This window comes from Xenopus laevis, chromosome 3L (genome assembly GCF_017654675.1).
Source record: "Xenopus laevis strain J_2021 chromosome 3L, Xenopus_laevis_v10.1, whole genome shotgun sequence".
Classification (NCBI taxonomy): domain Eukaryota; kingdom Metazoa; phylum Chordata; class Amphibia; order Anura; family Pipidae; genus Xenopus; species Xenopus laevis.
In genome coordinates, this window is record NC_054375.1 from 12748594 (window position 1) to 12770946 (window position 22353).

General features: G+C 45.5%; 2 protein-coding genes across 7 annotated transcripts in view; both read left to right on the top strand.

Moving 5' to 3' along the window:
* Positions 1–22353, top strand: part of LOC121400994 (WD repeat-containing protein 91-like) — a 1149255-nt gene that overhangs the window by 709409 nt on the left and 417493 nt on the right. The window lies entirely within an intron of this gene.
* The window catches only part of LOC121401205 (fibrous sheath CABYR-binding protein-like), a 37512-nt gene that overhangs the window by 14613 nt on the left and 546 nt on the right, over positions 1–22353 (top strand). Inside the window, exons 5-8 of the mRNA XM_041585539.1 lie at positions 20704–20757; positions 20858–20917; positions 21065–21138; positions 21225–22161. Of these exons, the coding sequence (XP_041441473.1) occupies positions 20704–20757; positions 20858–20917; positions 21065–21138; positions 21225–22161 (1125 nt within the window). The remainder of the gene's footprint in view (positions 1–20703; positions 20758–20857; positions 20918–21064; positions 21139–21224; positions 22162–22353) is intronic.

Below are 22353 nucleotides of genomic sequence, written 5' to 3' on the forward strand. Positions count from 1 at the left end.
TAACCATGGTTTACAATATTTAATATCCAAGGGTCGGAAATAGAGGCTTGCCATGCTGGCAAATAGTCTATCAATTGGATTTATTTTTGGAGAAAGCATCAGGAATCCTGCCCTTTTGGTGGGATTGGTTTCCTGGTGGAGCGATGTGAAACGCATTGAAACGCCTGCTGGATTGGTCCTGTGATAATTCCGTTTATGGAACTCCCGCTTTGGTTTCCTGCCGTGTGGAAGGAATGCCCCTTTACTGCCCATGACATCTGCTATAATTTGTTTAAGCTCCGATCCAAACAATTGTGAACCAGAAAACTGTAACAAAGTAAGCTTGTTCTTTGAAGCAGTCAGGGCCGGAACGAGTAGGCGCCTGCCTAGGGCGAAATCATTGGGGGGGCGTACTTTTAAGGGGGGATTTTTTTTCTCTTTTTCATTTTTTAATTGCCTGGCCTTTAATAGTATTTACTGTAATAATCTGCCTGCCCCAACCCTCTGTAGCATTACAGAATTGAATACTGTGAGTGGAATCCACCTCCCCGCTGCCTCCCCACTGCCACCCTGCGTCCCTCCACCACCCTTGTGCCGGCGAGTAGTAGTACCTTCTATTCAACATGCTGCAGTGTGGCGCATGCGCAGTAGGTGGCGCCCCGTGCATGCATGCGTCAATTACATCACTGACACGACTGGGCAGCAGAGAGAGGCAGAGAATAGAGAGATGGCGCGTTGGTGTGGCTCACACCGAAGACATTTTAAGAGCAGAAAAAATCCACCTGGGCTAGTTTTCTGACACTTCCTGCTGACACAGGTAAAGATTGGGGGCAATACGATGGCTGATGGGCTTGCTCGTAGAGGTACAGGGGGTGTAGTATGATGGCTACTGGGCTTGCTGGTACAGAGGGGGGCAGTATGATGGCTTCTGGGCTTGCTGATACAGAGGGGGGCAGTATGGTGGCTTCTGGGCTTGCTGATACAGGGGGGGCAGTATGATGGCTACTGGGCTTGCTGGCACAGGTACAGGGGGGCAGTATGATGGCTACTGGGCTTGCTTGCACAGGCGGGGCAGTATGATGGCTACTGGGCTTGCTGGCACAGGCGGGGCAGTATGATGGCTACTGGGCTTGCTGATACAGGGGGGCAGTATGATGGCTACTGGGATTGCTGATACAGGGGGGCAGTATGATGGCTACTGGGATTGCTGGCACAGGTATAGGGGGCAGCATGATGGCTACTGGGCTTGCTGGTACAGGGGGGCAGTATTATGGCTACTGGGCTTGCTGATACAGGGGGCAGTATGATGGCTACTGGGCTTGCTTGCACAGGCAGGGCAGTATGATGGCTACTGGGCTTGCTTGCACAGGCAGGGCAGTATGATGGCTACTGGGCTTGCTTGCACAGGCAGGGCAGTATGATGGCTACTGGGCTTGCTGGCACAGGTACAGATTTGGGGGCAATAGCTTGGCTGCTGCTGGCATAGGTATGCAGATGACTGGGGCAAAATGATAGTTTTGTGGCTGCTGCTGACAGCCTGGAACAGGTACAGCTTGGGGGCAATATGAGGGATTGGCTGCTGTTGGCATAGATACAGATGTCGGCAGTATGATGGTTGCTAGCACTGGTATATGGGGGCAATGCAGAAGGAGGAGCTAATTTTATGTGGCTAAATGATGGCAGCTGACATGTTGTGGCAAAGGAATTCCAACGGCACACAGGACTGTGAGAAATCTTCAAAAAAAATTTCAAAGCTGAGGGCGATGCAACGTTTCGGGGAGTAAAACCCCTTTGTCAAGCATCATGCTTACAGTCCTGTGTGCCGTTGGAATTCCTTAGCTGTACTCTGCTGTGGGGCTTGCCGAACCTCTACCATTGTGCACCAGGCATATTGTTGGCTCTATTGGGTGTGCGAGATCCTGCCTTGTTCCTAGCTGACATGTTGTGGACATTCCAGTATTGGTGTTCAGTGAACCCTTTATTTGCTCTCTCTCTTGAAAATGGTGTTTTGGTTTTTCTTACATTTTTATTGTACTTTATTTTTGTTTGTTAACATTACATATTTATATAAATGAAAACTTTCATTGTCTTGGAAGATTTCTTTATTAAAAAATAAAACCTTAATGGTATGTGGGAAATGCTGAACGTGGGGGGGCGCTGATTGAAGCCATTGCCTAGGGTGCCGAAATACCTTGGCCCGGCCCTGGAAGCAGTATCTCCAATTAGGGAGCCATAACACCCTACAAGCAGTGACAGAAGCTGCTGAGGCTCTGGCCGCAAGGTTGGAGATCTCGAGTGTCTCTTCTCCTAAACAGGACAATGCGGATTTAATTTTGTCAAGCTCCTGCTGAATATGTTCTGCTGAGGACGGTGGTGAACTAACTAGTTCCTGGCACCAATATCGGGCTTTTCGTCACCATGGCCGCTGCTGCCGCAGGCCTTAAAACTACTGCTGAACACTGAAAGTCTTTCTTTAATGCAGAGTCAAATTTTCTCTCCATAGAATCCTTTAGGGATCCTGCATCCTCTGCTGGTAAGGTGGTATTTTTTGAAATTCTGACTATAGGAGGATCCACTTTAGGAATTTTATCCCATTTTTGCATGAGGTCCACAGCGACTGGGTAAGTATTGAAAAATGTGGGAGGAATGTGAGCCTACCTCTCTGGGTGAGACCATTCAGCATCTACTGCTTTGGTGATTGACTTAGAGACTGGAAAGGCTCTGGGTCTTTTAACTGCATTACCCAATACTTTATCAGCTTTGGAATGTGCTATCTGTTCCTCTTTGATTTCTAAGGTGGAGAAAACGGAACAAAGAAGACCTTTGACTTCTTCTGGTTGCTTAGAATTGTCTTCAGCAGATTCTGACTCTGAATCTGATGCAGAATCATCTGTATGAGAAGAGCAAGTTTCACTATCCTCTGACTGTGGAGAAGAGTGATACTCTGAATGTGACCCTGAAGGGGAAGGTGATCTAGGCCTGGAGCGTTTTAATGTTGACTTGACAGTAGGTGTACGGGCTGTTATGGCCTAGTCTACGGTTTGTTGAATAGTGGACTGAAACCACAACATACGGAGTAAAATCTTGTGCTGGCAGGCTCGGTACTTGAGCTGCAGCTGGAAGTGTTCCACTCTGTGGCAGCATTATGCCTGCTGTAGTGTGCTGTTCTGATACATCATTAGTTATTGATAGGCTATCCGCAATATTTAATTGTGTGCCTTGTGAGTTATGAATTTGTACCTTGGTAATGACCTTTTTTGCTGAAATAAGGAGCACCAGACCTCTTCAAGAGGGAGCTCAAGGCTCATTGGTAAGATGTAGGGAGCACTCCTGAGCTCAACCATGTATGTAGTACTTACCTGACGATTCTGTATCGTTATAGGCTCTACCCGTGACTATACTTATAACAGGGAGCACTATATTAAGATTCTAGTAGGAGAAGGAAAAATGCTGCCTCCTAGGCAGGACAAACTAAAAAAACTGAGGTTGGAGGTGGAGTCACGGGAAGAGGAGGGGAAGGAAGAGTTCTTAGTTTGTCCTGCCTCCAGAGAGGAGCAACTTAACCCCAGTCGTCCTGCACTGACAGGTAGGGCCGTACGGAGAAACTTGTCATGTATCGTTTCACTATTACGAGTGTGTCACAGTCGGCACCCAACACCAGAACAAACGCCAGGCACCCTGGTCTCGGCTCGTGCTTCACCAGTAGTGTGACTGGCTTTGGGCCTCGGGAGGAGCCCTCGGCTTACTTGGATGTCACCTGGACTTAAACGAGAGGTGCAAGATGAGGGTTCTGGTAGCAGAGGGGCACGACTGTAGAGCAAAGTCTTTGGACAGAAGGTCGTAGTACAAGGTGTTAGGCAATAGAGTAGTCAGATCAGGCCGGGTCGAGGCATGCAGAGAATAAACGTAGTCAGGCAGGCAAGGGTCAAACCAGGAAGTCGATCAGAGGGTTAAGCAGAAGAGGTAGTCAGTATTCAGGCAAGGGTCAGGATCCAGAAGTCAGAATAGTCAAAAGCCAGGCAGGGGTCAAGACACGAATCAAAAACAGGTTCAGACAGATATAGCTTAAGCTCAGAAGCACCAGGAACAAATCCTATCACGGGCGATGAAGAATTAGCTGAGCCCCCTTAAATACCTATTTGAATTTCGCGCCAATTCGCGCTGGGGTCATCACGCCAGCGCACTCGCATCTATAAAGCCCACGAGACGCGGACGCGCGCATCCTACGTAGCCGCAACGTCCGTCGAAGAAGAACGGACTCCCCGCCGCACCACTAGACCACCAGGTAAGTTCCTCACAGAGTAACACTAGTCCGTCATTGTGTGACAATAGTACATGATACACTGAATGGCAAAACCAATACAATACATTGTCGTAAATATATGGCACAACTAATGTGTTATTACAGACAAATGTTATTGATACATGAAGAGCTTTTATATAAAGATGTTCATCGTAATGCTCTCGCTTAAGCCATTGGGACTGTGAATTCATCAAAAATATCCACTCGCGCTCTCTGGATAAAGGGCTGTTTCCAGATCTCCCCCTCTTATACCAAGGGACACCTGGGAGAGAACCATTGCTTTTAAAGGAGAATTCAACCCCCAATTTGGATCCCCCTTCCCCTCTACCCTAAATAGGCCCCCTCCCTCCTGGCCTACCTGGCACCCTGGGCAAATGCCCCTAACTTTCTACTTACCCCTCCTTGCAGGTCCTGTTCAGCGTAGTTCACAGCAACAATCTTATCTCCTTCGGTCTTCTTCCTGTAGTGATCGGCATTTTCCGGTCACGAAATTTTAGATAAAAGAATTGAAATTTCGTGACTTTTGGTGCTCCTAGAATGAGCTTTTTGAATCACATTCCGTGAATAGCCCCTGTGCGCTAACCGTTCAGTCAGTTCACTCGCCCTCCTTTTAAAGAGTTGTAAATCTGAACAGTTACAGCGTAAGTGAAGGAATTCCCCAACGGGGATTCCCCTTTTGGTTGCCATTGGGAGATGGCTCTGAAAATGAAGTATGGAATTAGTCGCAGGAGCTTTGCAGTACAAATCAGTACCAATGGTCCCATCCTCTTTGTTGGTGATTGTCATATCGAGAAAGTCAATGCTTATGTCACTGATGGTATGTGTGAGTTTGATATTGAGATGGTTAATATTTAGGCATTTGAGGAAATCACTTAAATCCTCTTTGGTACCAGTCCAAAGAAATATCAAATCGTCAATGTAGCGAACCCAGAATGAAATGGTGTATGGGCCATCTGATCTCCGAAAACGAATGCTGCACCCATAGCAACACCTCTTAGTTGTTAATAATAAGATCTGCCATGAAATCTATATATTGATTGTCCCAATCACTTTCTGTTTCCATGAAATATCGTATGGCTCGTAAGCCTTGTTTATGGGAGGTGGAAGAATAGAGGGATTCTACATCACATCCCACCAGATATGTACCCCTATCAATTACTGCAGAGCTTATATTTCTGGGAGGAGTGAATTTACTCTTGGCTTTCAAAGATCTCACAGGATCGGATCGGATCAGTAAGTCATTCAGATCGGAAAGGGCTTGTTGAAATGTTATTTACTCAGTTGTCAGTTTAGATGTGATGTGTGTCAAATTGTGTGGGTTTATTGGATCTGGTATAGCCATTAAGGGATTGACCAAACCATGCTCATTTTGTGTAGTATCTTGGTGGAAATGTTTCTTGAGCAAGAGTTTCCGACAGAAAAGGAAAAAATCTTTACATAAAGTGAAGGGATTTACATCATAACTAGGAGAGAAGGACAGACCCCTCTTTAGAACTGTATTTTGACTTTCAGAGAGGATATGATCACTGAGATTAATGATATTTAATGTCTCTGAGTTTTCCTCCCTCTGTTCCGATCGCGTTCCCAGTGATCCTGACGCCGATAGGCCCATTTGTCTCTGTTTCTTAACTCTCTTCCCCCCTCTCCTGACCCTCTTCTGCTTTCTATCCCTAAAAAAGGTACCATAGTGTTAACTTGGGTAGGATTGGTGGCACTATCATCATCTGATCTTTCTGATCTAGATAGATCACTTTGGGATGTATTTCTACCGCACCCATAGTATAGTCCGTAGCATCTCTCAAATATTTCTGTTTCTTTCTATCCATTATTTCTTGTGCAACTGTATTAATTCTGTACATACGTGAGATGTATACTTCATTCTGAGAGAATTCGGATAAGGTTTCTCAATATCATTGATCGTAATAGTTAGATCAGATACAACCTGTTGCTCGTGTTCACGAGTTAGAGTGAGTAGTTGCCTAGAACATTTATGCAGTATCTCCTCCCACCTCCTCTTAAAGTTATCATCACGAATTTCAAAGGTAGGGAGGATCCTAATGCGCAACCCCCTAGAGATAATATTGTCCTCTATATATTTGTTAAATGTGGAAACCGACCACCATGCTTTGGTCAACTTCATCTGTTGCTGCTGGTATTCCCATAGCAACCATTTCCAGTCGCCTTCTGATTGGGAGCTATTACTGCCCGTTTCAACTTGGAATACATCAGACAATTGAGTTGACCACTTCTCAAAACAAGATTGCAAATTAACAATGTGGCTGACTTGAATCTTCCCAAACAGATCGAGAAGATGTGCGCTACACCCAGACTTTCCAAAGGAAGATAGGAAAGAGTAATAATGAGTAAGAATGGAGTATTGGGGAGCACCAACCATCAAGCACAGTAGATGATGTGCAGGGTCAGATAATTAATTGTATATGGGAGGGATCTCAAAGTGGGTGAAGGGGATGGTATAGTGATGGGCATTCTCTGAGTGACTGTGCTGGGTATCACATTTTGGTGGTATTTAAGATACCCAATACCCACTGTGACCATTAAACTATTACTGGTTACACAGGTGCGTTAGCATTTTACTTCCTTAACCCTCCCATTAGCCGGTCAATCAGTCCCCTGCTTCTAACTGGTCTTTTAATGTTGCAGACTGGACACCGATTTTAACGGATAAATAAAAGTTACGTTTTAATTTTAATACTTCATATGAGCCCCGGAGCTTATGGATGGGAGGGTGCAGTTATATGGGTCAGTGCTTTCATTTTTTCTCTCCTCTCGCTATACAAGTCTTTAGGGCACCTGCACCCATGGGATTAGCAGATACACCCATGTGCCCCTCATGTGTTACCCACACAAACATTAGCCGGCGGTCTCTGTTGGGTGATACTCGTGGCGCAGGTAATGTACCTTGTAAAGTCATGTTGTTCCATAATGGATGTGAGTGGGATGGTAAATAATTAATGCCTCGTTATCTTGTTCATTTCCAAAGGGGCTGAGTCAGGAGCTTGTACTTTGTCTGCCTGTGAATATACTGTATATATATATATATATATATCCCATTAGATTGTGCCTTTAATGCACCTCCAGGTCCTGATGCTTCGTGCATTTATAGTTAATGATCCAGAATTATTGATCAGATGTTGTTTCCTATCTCACCCAGTTTTCATTGAACACAAATGGAGCCCAGGCTAAGTGCCCTGCAGTTTGTGGAATCAGCACCAGGGGGCACTGGTACGACCCACAGCATTTCATGATTAGAAAGCAGGAGAAATTAGACCATGCCCCCTAATTGCCCCCATCATGCCCACAAACTGCCCCAAACCCAACCCACTTTCCAGTTTTCTCCACCCCTTTTGGGTGTAAAATTTAGCACCGCCCAATCGAAATCAGGAAAACTGGTAGAACTGTTAATGCACAGTACTCTCCCCTCGTACTGCAGTCTCAACACATCTGTACTCTCCCCCTGTTCTGTACTCCCCCCTTATACAATACTCTCCCCTCATACAGTCCTTTTCGCTCATTCAGTACTCTCCCCTCATCTGTACTCTTCCATCAAACATTACTCTCCACTCAATGCATCAGGCAGGGTTGCCAGGTCTAATTTTAAATCACCAGCCTGGCAGCCCTGACGTTGGCATTTGAATTCTCGCACACACGGTAAACACACAATATCCTACACTTTATTATAAAGAATAGGTGGGATACAGCAGAAACATGGGAGTTAGTCAGGAATGGGACAACCCCGTTACCTGAAGCCCCAATGCTCTTTCTGATGATGTTAGTTGAAAATTGATAGTGATGTCAGAGTGTTGAATATCGATAGTGATGTCAGAGTGTTGGAAACAGATAAAAACAAAAAAAAGCAGCAGTGCAGGGGAACAAATTACTAGAAGTGAATGAGGAGTTGTTGATGCTTTTCTGTGACCGGTGTGGGATCAATACTAGTCAGTTTTATTTGCTGCCCTCGTGCAATTACTCCCGCACGTATAACACCCATGAACTGACCTTAACCCAAGTGCGACTCACAACTAATAAGATGCAGAAAATAAAGCTACAAAGCTCTGAGCTTATAATTTCTTCCCACAGGCCCATTCCCTCTGATTCATTCAAATATTCTTTACTCTCCTGCCCACGCACAGCCCCAACTCTGATCCCATCAACTTAATAAGAAAAAAAAATATGATTAAAATAAATAATGAAGGCCAATTGAAAAGTTGCTTAGAATCGGCCATTCTATAAAATACTAAAAGTTAACTTAAAGGTGACCCACCTCTTTAATATAGTGGCCCCGCCCTGGGGTAGAGTCCTGCGCGGAAACAATTTTTGAAACCCAGACCTGTAAACCACACTCACATTTTTACCTACCTGACCCGCAACTGCCTGATCTGCAAACTGATCCGCGACACGCTGACCACCATAAAGCAGGAAGTGCCGTTGCTGGAAATGGGAAGTGATGTCATCAGAAGTGGGCTAGGCAGAAAAAAAGAAAAAAACGTTTAAAGGAGCATGACAAGGTCAGGTCCGTTTTAAGGTCTTAGTGGGCCCTGAGCAAAGAGGTCACCAGTAGACACAGAAATAAGGTATTTTTACTTACCGTAAAATCCTTTTCTAGACGGCCTGGACTGTCAGTGCAGACACCATGGGGTTAAGTATCCACCTCCGGAGGCAGGACAGAAGAAGAAGAAGAATCTCAGCTCCTCCCCCTTGATATAAGCTGCTTGCTCCTCCTGTTCCCCTCAGTTTGTGTATGTCAGCTTAGTTAGTAGAAGAACAGAGAGTAGAGTAGAGAGGAGCGACAAGAGATTCATACAGGTAACATTACATTTAAGAACATTGAACAATAAAACTGAACAGAAGGGCGGGGCTTACTGCACTGACAGTCCAGGCCGTCTAGAAAAGGATTTTACGGTAAGTAAAAATACCTTATTTCTCTAGACCGGCCCTTCCTGTCAGTGCAGACACCATGGGGACGTTCAAAAGCTGTCCCACTTCAGGGTTGGGTTCAGATTAGAATTAGTGGTGCCCAATAGCAGCCTGAAGCACTTTTCTACCAAAAGCTGCAGGTGCAGAATGGAACACATGTAATTTGTAAAATTTAGCAAAAGTCGACAATGAGGCCCAAGTGGCCGCTTTACAAATTTGCTCAGGGGTAGCTAAATTTTGCAGAGCCCAAGAGGTACTCAGAGCTCTGGTGGAATGTGCCCTGACCTTGAAGGGTCGGGTCTTGTTACTGAGATCATAAGCACAATTTATTGTGTCAACAAGCCATCGAGCTATGGTGCGTTTAGATGCAGGCGATCCTTGATTAGCACCATAAGTGACCAAAAAAACATCAGTCTTCCGAAAGGACTTGGATCTGTCAAGATAATATCGCACTGCTCTGACCACATCTAGTTTGTGTAAGGACTTCTCTTTGGCATTAGACGGGTTTGGACACAAGGAAGGAAGATTGATCTCCTCATTAATATGAAAGGCTGAGACAACTTTGGGCGTAAAGGATGGAATTGTCCTGAAAACCGCCCTATCCTGGTGAATTATGAGCCATGGTTCTTTATGAGATAAGGCCGCTAAATCGGAAACTCGCTTAGCTGAGGTGATAGCCAAGAGAAAAGTCATCTTCCAGGTAAGGAACTTCAGTGCACATGACGCCAACGGCTCAAAGGGAGGTCCTTGAAGAACATTCAAAACCGTAGTGAGATCCCAGGGCGGTGTAGGGTCTCTGTAAGGCGGTCTGACTTTACGTATGCCCTGCACAAATTGAACAATGTCCGGATCCCGTGCCCAGGGATGTTGAAGCAAGATCGACAACGCCGATAGCTGACCCTTCAAAGTAGCCAAGGAGAGACCCAATTGGAACCCTTGAGTGAGGAACTCAACAATCGTCTGTGTAGTTGCATGCTTCCATGGAATAGTCCTGGACTCGCAGAAATCTATGAACGCACGCCAAGTCCTATAATACACTTTAGTAGTGGAAGGCTTCCTGGCATGCATTAAAATGTCAGTGTCCTTGGCAGAAAACCCTTTGGACCGCCAGATCTCGGTTTCAATAACCAGGCCGTTAAATGGAGTCGCTGTAGATCGCCGTGCTTTATTGGACCCTGAGTAAGTAAATCCGGACGAAGAGGTAGACGCCATGGCGGAGCTGCTGACATTGTGATGAGGTCCGAGTACCATGCCCTCCTTGGCCAATCTGGAGCAATGAGAATGGTTGTCGTCCCCTCCTGCCGCACTTTGCGTATGATACGTGGTAGGATTGCGAGAGGAGGGAAAGCATAGACCGTGTTGAAAATCCAAGGTATGACTAAGGCGTCCACATACGCCGCCCCCGGGTCTTGTGACCTGGTGCAGTATGTAGGAACCTTGTAATTGTGTCTTGATGCTAGTATGTCCACGTCTAGTAGACCCCATCTGGACACCAGTTGTTGGAATATCTCCGGATGAAGCGACCACTCTCCTGGATCGATCTGTTGTCGACTGAGATAATCCGCTTCCCAGTTCAGAACACCTGGAATGAACACCGCTGAAATGGCTGGGACGTGGTGTTCTGCCCAACTGAGTATCTGAGCCACTTCTCAGATTCGTTGTGTTGGAATGAGGTGACTTTTGTTGTGGTTCACTATCCAACCGAACCGTGTCAATGTTGTGACACAGGTCTGGGTGTCCGTGAGACTCTGTTGGTAAGATGGAGATAAGAGGGCTGAGTATTTTTGTGAACACCCTGGGCGCAGTGCAGAGGCCGAAAGGGAGCGCCGTGAACTGATAATGATCGTCCAGAATTGTAAACCTCAGATATCGTTGGGATTCCGGTCTGATCGGGACATGCAAGTAGGCATCCTGAAGATCCACCTTTGTCAGGTAGCACCCCTGTGTCATTGACATCAGCACTGACCGGATTGACTCCATGCGGAATTTTTGTGTGGACACAAAGAGATTGAGGGACTTTAAGTTGAGTACTGGTCGGAAAGATCCGTCCTTCTTTGAAACTAGAAATAAATTTGAGTAGAATCCCTTGTAACGCTCTGAGGAGGGGACACTGGTAATCACATTGTTGCTGAGTAGGTCTGAAACTATGTTTAGTAGAGCAGTTTTTCTTACAATATTTGTCGGATCGGTTGAGCGTTTGAACGTGCGAGGAGGTAGAGTCTTGAACGGAATTCGGTATCCCTCTGTGACTATGGATATCACCCAGTTGTCTTGAATGTGGGTGCGCCACAATGGAAAAAATTGCTGAAGCCGTCCGCCTACCTTTCCTGCACTTGAGTTCTGGAAGTCAGGAAGAGTTAGGTTTAGGGGGTCCTGGTTTCCTGGCTTGTCTTGTTTGGTTGGACCAGGCCGGTCTACCCCTCTTGGCCTCCCCCGCCGAGTGCGGATTCCGGAAAGTTGAACTCCTGGAGGTACGAAAGGAGCGTCCTTGCGCACCCCATGACCTGTTGTATGGTCTGTGTGGTTGATCCGTTCTGGGTTTCTTCCCAGATGGTAGGAACGTGCTTTTCCCACCTGTGACCTCAGTAATAATCTGTCTGAGGTCAGGACCAAAAAGTGAGTCCCCAGTAAACTTTAGGTTAATCAATTTGTTTTTTGAGGCCGTGTCCCCTGACCAGTGCCGCAGCCACAGAGCTCTCCTCGCAACCACCGTGTCAACACTGGTTTTGGCCGCCAATCTGACTGTGTCCATGGCCGAGTCCGAGAGGAAAGCCAGTGCGGAACTAAGTCTTTGTAGTTCCTCCTGTAAATCCTCAGGTGGAGGAGGATTCTTTAACAGTTCTTGGCACCAGAATCTAGCCGTACGTGCTAGGCCTGCGGATGCCACAGCTGGTCTGAGGATAGCAGTGGCATGAGTGTAGCCCCGCCTTAAAGAGGTTTCCATCTTTTTGTCCATAGGCTCTCTAAAAGCAGCTTCCTCTGTTGGTAGTGTTGTTTGCTTGGAGAGGCGAGCTATAGCGGAATCCACTTTAGGAGCCTTGTCCCAAATTTTTTGCTGATCCTCTGGTATCGGATAATTGCTAAGGAAACGTTGAGTGAGTGCTAGGCGATGATCAGGTCGAGACCATTTATTCTCTATCAATTGCGAAACAGATTTAAAAATGGGAAAAACTCTAGACCGCCGTGGCTGGACCCCTAGGACTCTATCAGCCTTTGAAGTGGCCTCTGTCTCGTCTTTGATTTCCAGTGTGGCTAGCATTTCACGTAAGAGACGTTTTGCGGTGTCTGGCCCTGCAAGTGAACGATACTGTTGTTCCCTATCTGAATCATCAGAGGAAATGTCGCTAGCTGATAATTCCCCTGGTTCTGGATCACTATCTTGATCACTAGTGTGATTCGAGTCAGAAGAATTTGCATCTAAGCTCATCTGAGCCCGTCGCCTTTTGGTATGAGGAATTGGATGCCTCATGGAGGATTGAATTGTGGACTTGATCCAATCAAATAACTCCTCCATCTGAGGAGGTTTTGCTGAAGTGGAAGGATCTTGTGCCTCAACATTCTGGGGGCTACTATTAGATTGTAGTAAATGCGGTGGCGACAATGTCGGTGCACAAGCAGGTGGGTCTGTGCAATCTAAGCAAATCTCCTGTTCCCCTTTACGCAAGGTATGTTTGCAAGTCTTGCATTTCTTAAATTGGTTGTGAGCCTTTTTGCTTGGTGCCTTTCTTGTCTTTGGAGTATTGACAACTGTGGTCATATCCCTCCTAAGATCTTCCAGTTCTAGCTGTGGATCCATAGTGAGGTATCTGTATAACAGAGATAAGACTAGCTTCAGTAACTGGAAACTGTACCTTGAGACACCCCCTCATGTGTGTGTATTAGATGCCTTGTAGGCCTTAATATTATAAGTATGGACCTGGCTGCTATAATACTACACCAGCTCTGAGGATGGTGAGAAGAAAAGGTGCCTCTGCCTTGTAGGCATTAATAGGTTAATAAGGCTTGTGTCCAACAAACTTAATACCCCCTAGAGTGATCTGCCGTATAGGCATCAGTCTGGCGGTCTTGGGGATTAAGCCATGCAATAGCCTAAGGGCTGTGCTTACCCCTGCACTGACTAGCGTTACATAATAGACACGCTGTGTTTGTAAGCACTTGACAACTCCGCTTTTTCATGAGTACTGGTCTGGAAACTGTACCTGATGCGACTCACCGTTGCTGTGCTGTGTATGCTGATTGCGGCAAAAATCCAAGATGGCGGCCGCTGTACGCGTCACTAGAGGCACGCGTGCACGTTGCGCCTCACTTTGGCGCCTTTGCGAAAACCCGGAAGTGCGTGCCGACCTGAAGGGCTGCCGAGGAATCGTTCACCTCGCACCCCGAATCAGCATCGGACCATTCTCTGTGAGAAGGTATGCTGTGTTAAGCAGTTGCCCTTCCTCTAGTAATGCCACCAATCCTGAGGATGGTCAAAGGCATTTGGGAAACGGAAGGGGCTGCTATGATCTGAGCTAGGATGCCTCCTGCTCAATCGATCGATCTTCTTTGTAGAAGTGATGGAAGATAGAAATAAAATGAACAAGGAAAAAACAATTTATAGATAAAATAAAATAAAAAATAGATGCTGTCCTAACCTCCAGCAGGACAGAAGAAAAAAACAGGGGAACAGGAGGAGCAAGCAGCTTATATCAAGGGGGAGGAGCTGAGATTCTTCTTCTTCTTCTGTCCTGCCTCCGGAGGTGGATACTTAACCCCATGGTGTCTGCACTGACAGGAAGGGCCAGTCTAGAGAAAACCCCACTGCACGCAGCGTTGCAAAAAATTTTTTTCAAAAACATGCCCCCTTTTTGGCCACACCCCCAAATACCACACCCTTTTGATAAAACATTATTCAGTCATGCTAGAATTAAATGGATGATCATGTATACTACATTTAACTACATAAAATGGATAATTAGCATATTAACCCTAGCTGTGCCAGTATAATCACTGTAGAAATGACCAATGAGCCCTCCATTAATCCCAGACAAGTAAGATCAATAAAACATGGACAATGAACAGAAAGTCTCTGTGTTTGTGGCAAATTGGCAGTAAGGCAGAGCCAAGAGCAACTCTGAGAAAACATTAATCTGATTAAGTAGTGAAACTGGAGCTCCCTGTTCATTAAAGGGGGTTCTTTACCTTTAAAATAACTGTTAGTATGACGTAGAGAGGGATATTCGGAGACAATCTGCAATTGCTTTTCATTTTTTATTATTTGCAGCTTTTAGTTATATAGCTTTTTATTCAGCAGCTCGACAGTTTGCAATGTTAACAGCTATCTGGTTGCTAGGGTGCAATTGACCCTACCAACCAAGTGGTGGTTTCAATGAGAAACTGGAATATGAGCTGGAGATACCAAAATAGAAGATCAGTAATAAATACCAAGGACAACAAAATTAATCTCTTAAAAATACAGCCCCTAGTACAACAGTTTATGGGCTACCTGGGGACTACTCTGTGACCCCCATTTGAAAGCCAGGTCAGAAGAAATTAAAATAAAAACTGAAGAATGAACACAGTAGCAGTTTCATGTATAAATAGCCCCAGAAATCATTGCAGGATGGCACAGGGGCAATTTCATGTATAAATACCACCATTATGTGTAACTTTAGCCAGTGTACATGACAATGATGTCCATCCTGCGGGCCGCCAGTTGTTACAGGGCTTCAAAACACAGAAGTAGAAGCACTGGAAGCAGGAGGGCTGCAGGTTGGACATTACTAAGGGCTTCCACATACCAGGTAGCAAGAAGCCCATCAGTAGCCACCACTGCACTGTCTATGACTGCACCCCTGTCATCCCGGCACCGCTCTCAACTAAAAGACTATTCAGCTCGGCATCTGGTGCCCCTACTGGTTCTGCACTTCTCCGACCCCTAAGTTATCATCTCCCTCCACGGCACAGGGGCAGCTGCTCCCTTTCCAGGGTCAGGTACTGACACCTGCCGCCTGCTAAGTGCTCCCATTAAATACAGAGAAGCCAGAAACGGCAGCAGCAGAAAGTTGCACTTGGTGCCCCATCGCGTGAGTCCATGGATCCTCCCGAAACTGAGTAAAGGCACCAGCACACGGGGTCAGCTCATGTCATACCTGGGGGAAGAAACTTCTCCTTAGTTTTGCCTCGCTCCAAAACCCGCCGCCCCAGAGCAATGATACATGGGGAGAGAGACTCTACTCGGTTGCATTATTAGTAATTTTACACTTGCAGTGGAAATCCTGTGCCGGTGCTGGAGGAGAGATGAGAAGCAGAGAGGTCGGCACTTCACCCACAAGTTTTTCTGTTGTTGCTGCACTTGTCAGGCTGCCTTCGTTTGCAGCCAGAGTGAGAATGAACAGACGTACTTGCAAACACACCGTGAGCGTGATTGGAGCAGCACTGCCATACCGCCAGCGGCCTTGAGGGGGTTCTGCCACTGGGCTTCCTCCTGTCTCCATCTGCTTCCGGCTTCCTCCTTCTTGCGCTCTCCTCTGCCCCCTACCTATCAAGAAATCTCCTGTGCAGGCCTGACGCTGAGGTGGGGCAAAAAATACATAAATAAAGTTTTAATTTTTTTTTTATAAAGCTGTCAGTGGGCCCTGGGCAGATTCCCCTTTTGCCCTGATATTAAAGTGGCCCTGGACAAGGTCAGTGGGTACTTCATGCCAACTGCACAATCACCTGGTTATCAACTTGTCCATTAAATGGGCTGTTCAACTGTCAGTTAACTTTTAGTATGTTATAGAATGACCAATTCTATGCAACTTTTCAATTGGTCTTCATTATTTACTTTCTATTGTTTTTGATTTACCTTTTTTTCTGATTCTTTCCAGTTTTCAAATGGGGGTCACTGACCCCATCTAAAAACAAGTGCTCCGTAAAGCTACAAATGATCTATTATTGCTCTTTTTTATTACTCCTCTTTCTATTCAGCCCCTCCCCTATTCATGTCCCATTCTCTTATTCAAATAAGTGAATGGTTGCTAGGGTAATTTGGACCCTAGCAACCAGATTTTGGAAACTGCAAACTGGAGAGCTGTTGAATAAAAAGCTAAATAACTCAAAAAACACAAATAAAAAATGAAAACCAAGGGCAAATTATCTCAGAATATCACTCTCTGCATCATACTAACAGTTAACTCAAGGTGAACAACCCCTTTAAGTTAACTTTTAGTATGATATAGTGGTTTTCACTTTTTATTATTTGTGGTTTTAGAGTCGTTTAGCTTTTTATTCAGCAGCTCTCCGGTATGCAGTTTCCACAATCTGGTTGCTAGGGTCCAAATTACCCTAGCAACCACGCATTGATTGGATTAAGAGACTGGAATATGAATAGGAGAGGCCTGGATAGAAAGAGGAGTAATAAAATGTAGCAATAACAATACATTTGTAGCCTTACTGAGCATTTTGTTTTTAGATAGGGTCAGTGACCCCCCGCATTTGATATCTGGAAAGCATCACAAGAAGAAGGCAAATAAAAAAAAAACTTTAAAAAAGAAATAATGAAGACCAATTGAAAAGTTGCTTAGAATTTTTTCGTTCTATAACATACTAAACTTTAACTTGAAGGTGAACCACCACTTTAATATGAAGGCCCCACCTTACGGTAGAGTACCCGCACCCGCATTTTTACCTACCTGAACCGCAACTGCCTGATCTGCAAACTGATCCGCGACTCGCTGACCACCATAAAGCAGGAAGTGCCGTTGCTGGAAACGGGAAGTGACCTCATCAGAAGTGGGCTAGGCAGAGAAAAAACATTTTTAAAAACTTTAAAAACAAAAGGAATAAAACTTGCAACTTGACCTGCAAACCCTCAGACCCCCAACCTGCATCTGAAAGTCCTTCCTACAACCTACAGGCTCTCTGCTTATTTGGGGGGTACCCAACACCCTGCAGGGCTCTACCCTGGGGTACTCAGACTCTTAGGACTGCCCTGCCTGGGGGCACAGGGAAAATGGCACCAATCAGCTCTCCAACACTTGGATGCTCCATTGGGATAACAGATTAAGAGATTGGTATATTTTTCCCAATTTTAAAAACAAACATGAAATCATAGGTGTAGGGCTAAGGCCAAGAGCACCCGGGCCACGTGGATTGAACGGTGAGCAACTATAGAACCCAAAGGCCTAATTATAGTTGGATTGGTGGGAGTTTAATAAACAAAGAGGATATAGCCGCTACGGGTGCTGGATATATAGTGAATAAAGTACCCCCTCTTGTAAAATATAAGGATATTATAAGTTACCGAGGAGTTTCATGACCATATAAAAACAGGTTTTTATACAGGTCATGGAACTCCGAGGTAACTTGTAATATCCTCATATTTTACAACTGGGGGTACTTTATTAATTATAATACACAAATTTTAGTGAGTCATGTGACAGAAATTACATCACTACTCACCGTTTATAACTGATGACATCACTACTCACCGTTTATAAGGATATAATTTACAAGATATTCATGGCTTTTGTGTATTATATGTATATATAATTTGTGTGCTATGAACAACAGCAGCAGCACTGATTGGAACCCTGGCTGATGAATGAATGGATCCAACAGACTCAATAGGCCACACATACAAAGCAATACTCAGTGTAATTAATAGGCTGTGTATGTACTGCACATCTAATTAGAAATAAATGCCATATAAACCTCACTCATCAAAAGGGGACACTTGCCCTTTAAGAGCAAGGAACAGAGGTGACTTCACCCTGGGGATGTGACAGTTGGTTCAGTCCGTTGGTTGGCCCTCTGGTGAGAGGTAAGTGGACTTTCCCTCTGGGAGACTTCTTGTCAAAAAACTTTATTTTAGAGCAAAAAGAGGCAGGAATTTGGGCAATGTTTTCCCCCCAGACTAGTGGGTGTTGCACCTCTCACTGATTTTAGTGAATTTCCCCCTAAAATGTGCTTGGGAGGAGCCTTTAATCTTAGTGCTGGTTGGGAGACACAGACCAGGATTTGTCAGTTATACAGGACTGTCAGCAAATATTCACATTTATTAATGAAGGGAACATTTGGGGGCCCCTGTACCTCACCATAAGCTGCTTCATTTGTGTTCCCAGCACTGACAGGCTCCTTAGAGATTTGCCCCTCTGCCCCTGGTATCTGGTGGGAGGGTGGGAGGGACATACAGCAGTTCCTATATAAGAGAGGTGACTTTACCCATAGGGATTTGACAGTTGGTTTAGTCCGTTGGTTGGCTCTGGGTTAAGTGTATATTCCCTCAGCCTTTTTTTGGCAAATTTCCCTTATATTTATGAAAAAATGGATAGTTGGTGCCCCCCAGTCTGTAACTAGGGGTGAGCAGCAGGGGCACGTGCCATGGGGACAGTAGGGGGTGATAATAAATGAGTGGGAGGGACATACAGCAGGTCCCATAGAAGAGAGATAATTTCTCCATGGGGATTTGACAGTTGGTTTAATCCGTTGGTTGGCTCTGGGTTAAGTGTATATTCCCTCTGAGCCTTTTTTTTGCCAAATTTCCCTTATATTTATGAAAAAAGGGATAGTTGGTGCCCCCCAGTCTGGAACTAGGGGTGGGAAGCAGAGGCACGTGCCATGGGGACAGTAGGGGGGTGATAGTAAATGAGTGGGAGGGACATACAGCAGGTCCCATAGAAGAGAGGTGACTTTACCCATAGGGATTTGACAGTTGGTTTAGTCCGTTGGTTGGCTCTGGGTTAAGTGTATATTCTCTCTGGGGTTATTTGACAAATAACTTTTACTACAATAAAAAAAAAAGGGACCAGGACCTGACAAAGCTCAAGTTTAGGGGACAATAGATCTGCCTTCCTCTGTATTATATAGGAAATATTAAGCGCTAAATTCATTAACTTGCCTTTTTATTCTCTTTTCTATACAGATTGCTACAGAGCTTTTCCTGCTTTTTTTGGACTGTGATTTTGCTGTTACACCTGCCTGATAACACCTGGGTTTATTTTTGGCTTCTCCATTGTTCAGTCACATCCATCTTCATCTGAACAGTGTAAGAGAGAGCCAGGGGTTCCTTAGGGAGACCCCCTTGGGGTGCCCCGGCCTTGGGCCGCCCCCTATTTTTTTAACATCGGAGAATCTTCTTGAAGAGGTAAATCTTGCAAATTCAACTGATTCAGCACATGATTTCTTCTTCAGCAAATCTGCCCTAAATTCACTTGAGGGGGGTCCCACGTGGCTTTGTGCATATGAGCCCATACGGTTACTGTATATGGGATTTATAAGAAGCCAATCCATCGCTATCAGCAGCATTAATAATACAAATAGGGGAATATACAGAAGGAAATAATTGCCTTTAAGTTTACTGTTAGTATGTTATAGGATGGCTAAATCTTAGCAACTTTTCAATTGGTCTTCAATAAGTTGTTTTATAGCTGCTGAATAAAAAGCTAAATAATGCAAAAAAACCACAAATTATAAAAAATGAAACCCAAGTGCAAATTGTCTCAGAATATCACTCTCTATATCATACTAAACGTTTATTTAAAGGTGAACAAACCCTGTAACCGTGACTTCATTTTGCCTGATTGTGTCCATTTGTCCCTTTAGGTGTCGACGATGGAGGAGATAACGATCAAGACATCTCTCCTGGTAATGCCTCAGTGTAAAATAAATCCTCTCTCATCTGAACTGCTGTTTCCCTTTCACTCTTCTATATAAGCTCTCCTTAAGCAGCTGTCTGTCTGTCTGTCTGCACTGCTTCCTTTTATACATACAGGTGGGAGCTGCCATACCATTTGCCTCTGTGCGGGTAGAACTGACATCCAGGAAAAACAACCACTATATTTATTTCCTTTTTTCAGAATAAAATCACCTTATTCCTGGAATGTTTGCCCGATAGAAACCCCAAACCCTTTTCTGTCTCTATTCTCCTCAGATTCAGACTGACTGTGAGCAGCATTTAGAGCCATTTAGTATTCTGTCCCTAATGCTCTTTCCTTTCACTTACAGACGCTGTACGTCGTCCTGGAGGACTTCAGGGCGGAAGACACCGACTTTAAGGCCCTTGCCTCTTATTACGGTAAAATCCTATTTTATTTATCAGTTCCTACATTTTATTATATGTGAATTCCTTTCCCCCTTTAGCTCAGTATTTAACATAAATGTGTTTTTCCCGCAGAACATCACTACCGGGTCCACTTCGGCAAGAACGTCGTCCTGTAAGTAAAACATAAATGCTCTTATTACATGTTGGGAATCATTTGCTATTGCCCCAGGGGTAAGTGCAAGGGCAATAAGGCTGGAAAATGTTTTTATTAACGCTCAGTGATATTTTTCTTTTTCAGAGAGGACTTTCTTCTTCTCTATTACATCGACCCGAGGACGACGCACAGAGACAACATTTACGAGTACTGGGTGATGATCGATTATCTGGTATGTAATGCACAACAGATGTCTAGATAAATAGAGAATAAATGATATTAGATTGCCAGCTCTTGTGTAACACTACTACTTTCTTTATGTTACAGGAAGTGCTCGAGAGGGAGTGTGTCGCCCTCTACAGTGAGGAGTTGCTGCCTCCTGTAAGTGTCACTATTATTATTATTATTATAGGAGAGGTTATTATTCACTGGGTGTCTCTATAATAATTCTATTATTAACATTGACTCTCTCCTTCCACAGGAAGCATCATCGGAACACTGGAGATGGGGGCAGCATTTCGAGTATCTGCGGCTGCAGAATGTAAGTTCCCCCATCACATGGGAATCCCACACCCTCACTGCCCTCAGCGTATAAAGGTACTATTAGCAGCACATATACAGACATAATCATAACTGTCTCCTTTCTTTCCCCTTTGCTCCTATCCTTGTGCCTCCCCTGCACCCGCAGACTATCCAATGGCACCTTCACCAGCTTGCCATGACGCTCTGGGAGAGGGAGCAGAAGCTGCAGGAGGCTGCTGGGTATGTATTTTGCACTAAATACTTTCAATTACACTTACTGCCACTTTACAATAATGACAATGACATTTATTTCCCTCCAAACCTAGTGAGGAACAAAAGGCAAGTCCTGCAGCTGAGGGAGAGGACGAAGGAGCTCCTGCAGTGGAGGAGAGAGAAGACGGAGCTCCTGTAGAAGAACAAGCTCCTGCTGCGGAGGAGGAGAGAGACGAGGGAGCCTCAGGGGAACAACAAGCTCCTGCACCGGAGGAGGAGAAAGCAGAGGGAGCTCCTGAAAAAAAACCAGCTCCTGCTGCAGAGAGAGAAGAGGGAGCTCCTGGAGAACAGCAAGCTCCTGCAGCCGAGGAGGAGAAGGAAGAGGGGACTGATGGAGAACAACCAGCTCCTGCAGTGGAGGAAGAGAAGGAAGACGGAGCTCCAGGAGAACAACCAGCTCCTGCAGTGAAGGAGGAGAGAGAAGAGGAAGCCTCTGAGGAAAAAACAGCTCCTGTAGCAGAGGAGAAGGAGAGAGAAGAGGGAGCCCCTGGGAAACAACCAGCTCCTGCAGCAGACGAGGAGAGAGAAGAGGGAGCTCTTGGACAACAGCAAGCTCCTGCTGCAGAGAGAGAAGAGAGAGCTCCGGCAGCAGAGGAGGTGAAGGAGGATGGAGCTCAAGAAGAACATCAAGCTCCTGCAGCGGCAGAGGAGGAGAGAGAAGAGGGAGCCCCTGGACAAGAGCAAGCTCCTGCTGAGGAGGAGGAGAGAGAGGAGGGAGCCCCTAGGAATCAACCAGCTCCTGCAGCGGAGGAAGAGAAGGAAGACGGAGCTCCAGGAGAACAACAAGCTCCTGCTGCTGCGGAGGAGAGAGAAGAGGGAGCCCCTAGGGAAGAACCAGCTCCTACACCGGAGGAGGAGAATGAAGAGGAAGCAGCTAAAGAACAAGCTCCTGAGGTGGAAGAGACCATCGAAGATCCTCCGGTGGTAGAAAGGCCGACGCTCCGAAAACGGGTCAGGAAGGCCATAATGAAGAGGCTCCGTAGGGTTTGGGTAATGTATCAATTTACTGACAATTACCCTTCTTCTAGAGATACCTCATGTTGTCCAATGCAGCTCCACTTTACTTCCTGCTCTTCTGAGCATTTTCAATCAGAACAATAGAAAGGAAGTCATACACCCTGTCTGTTGAGCCCGCAGGCTGATCACTTTGAGGGCGCACCCCATAGACCAATGTTTGGCTGC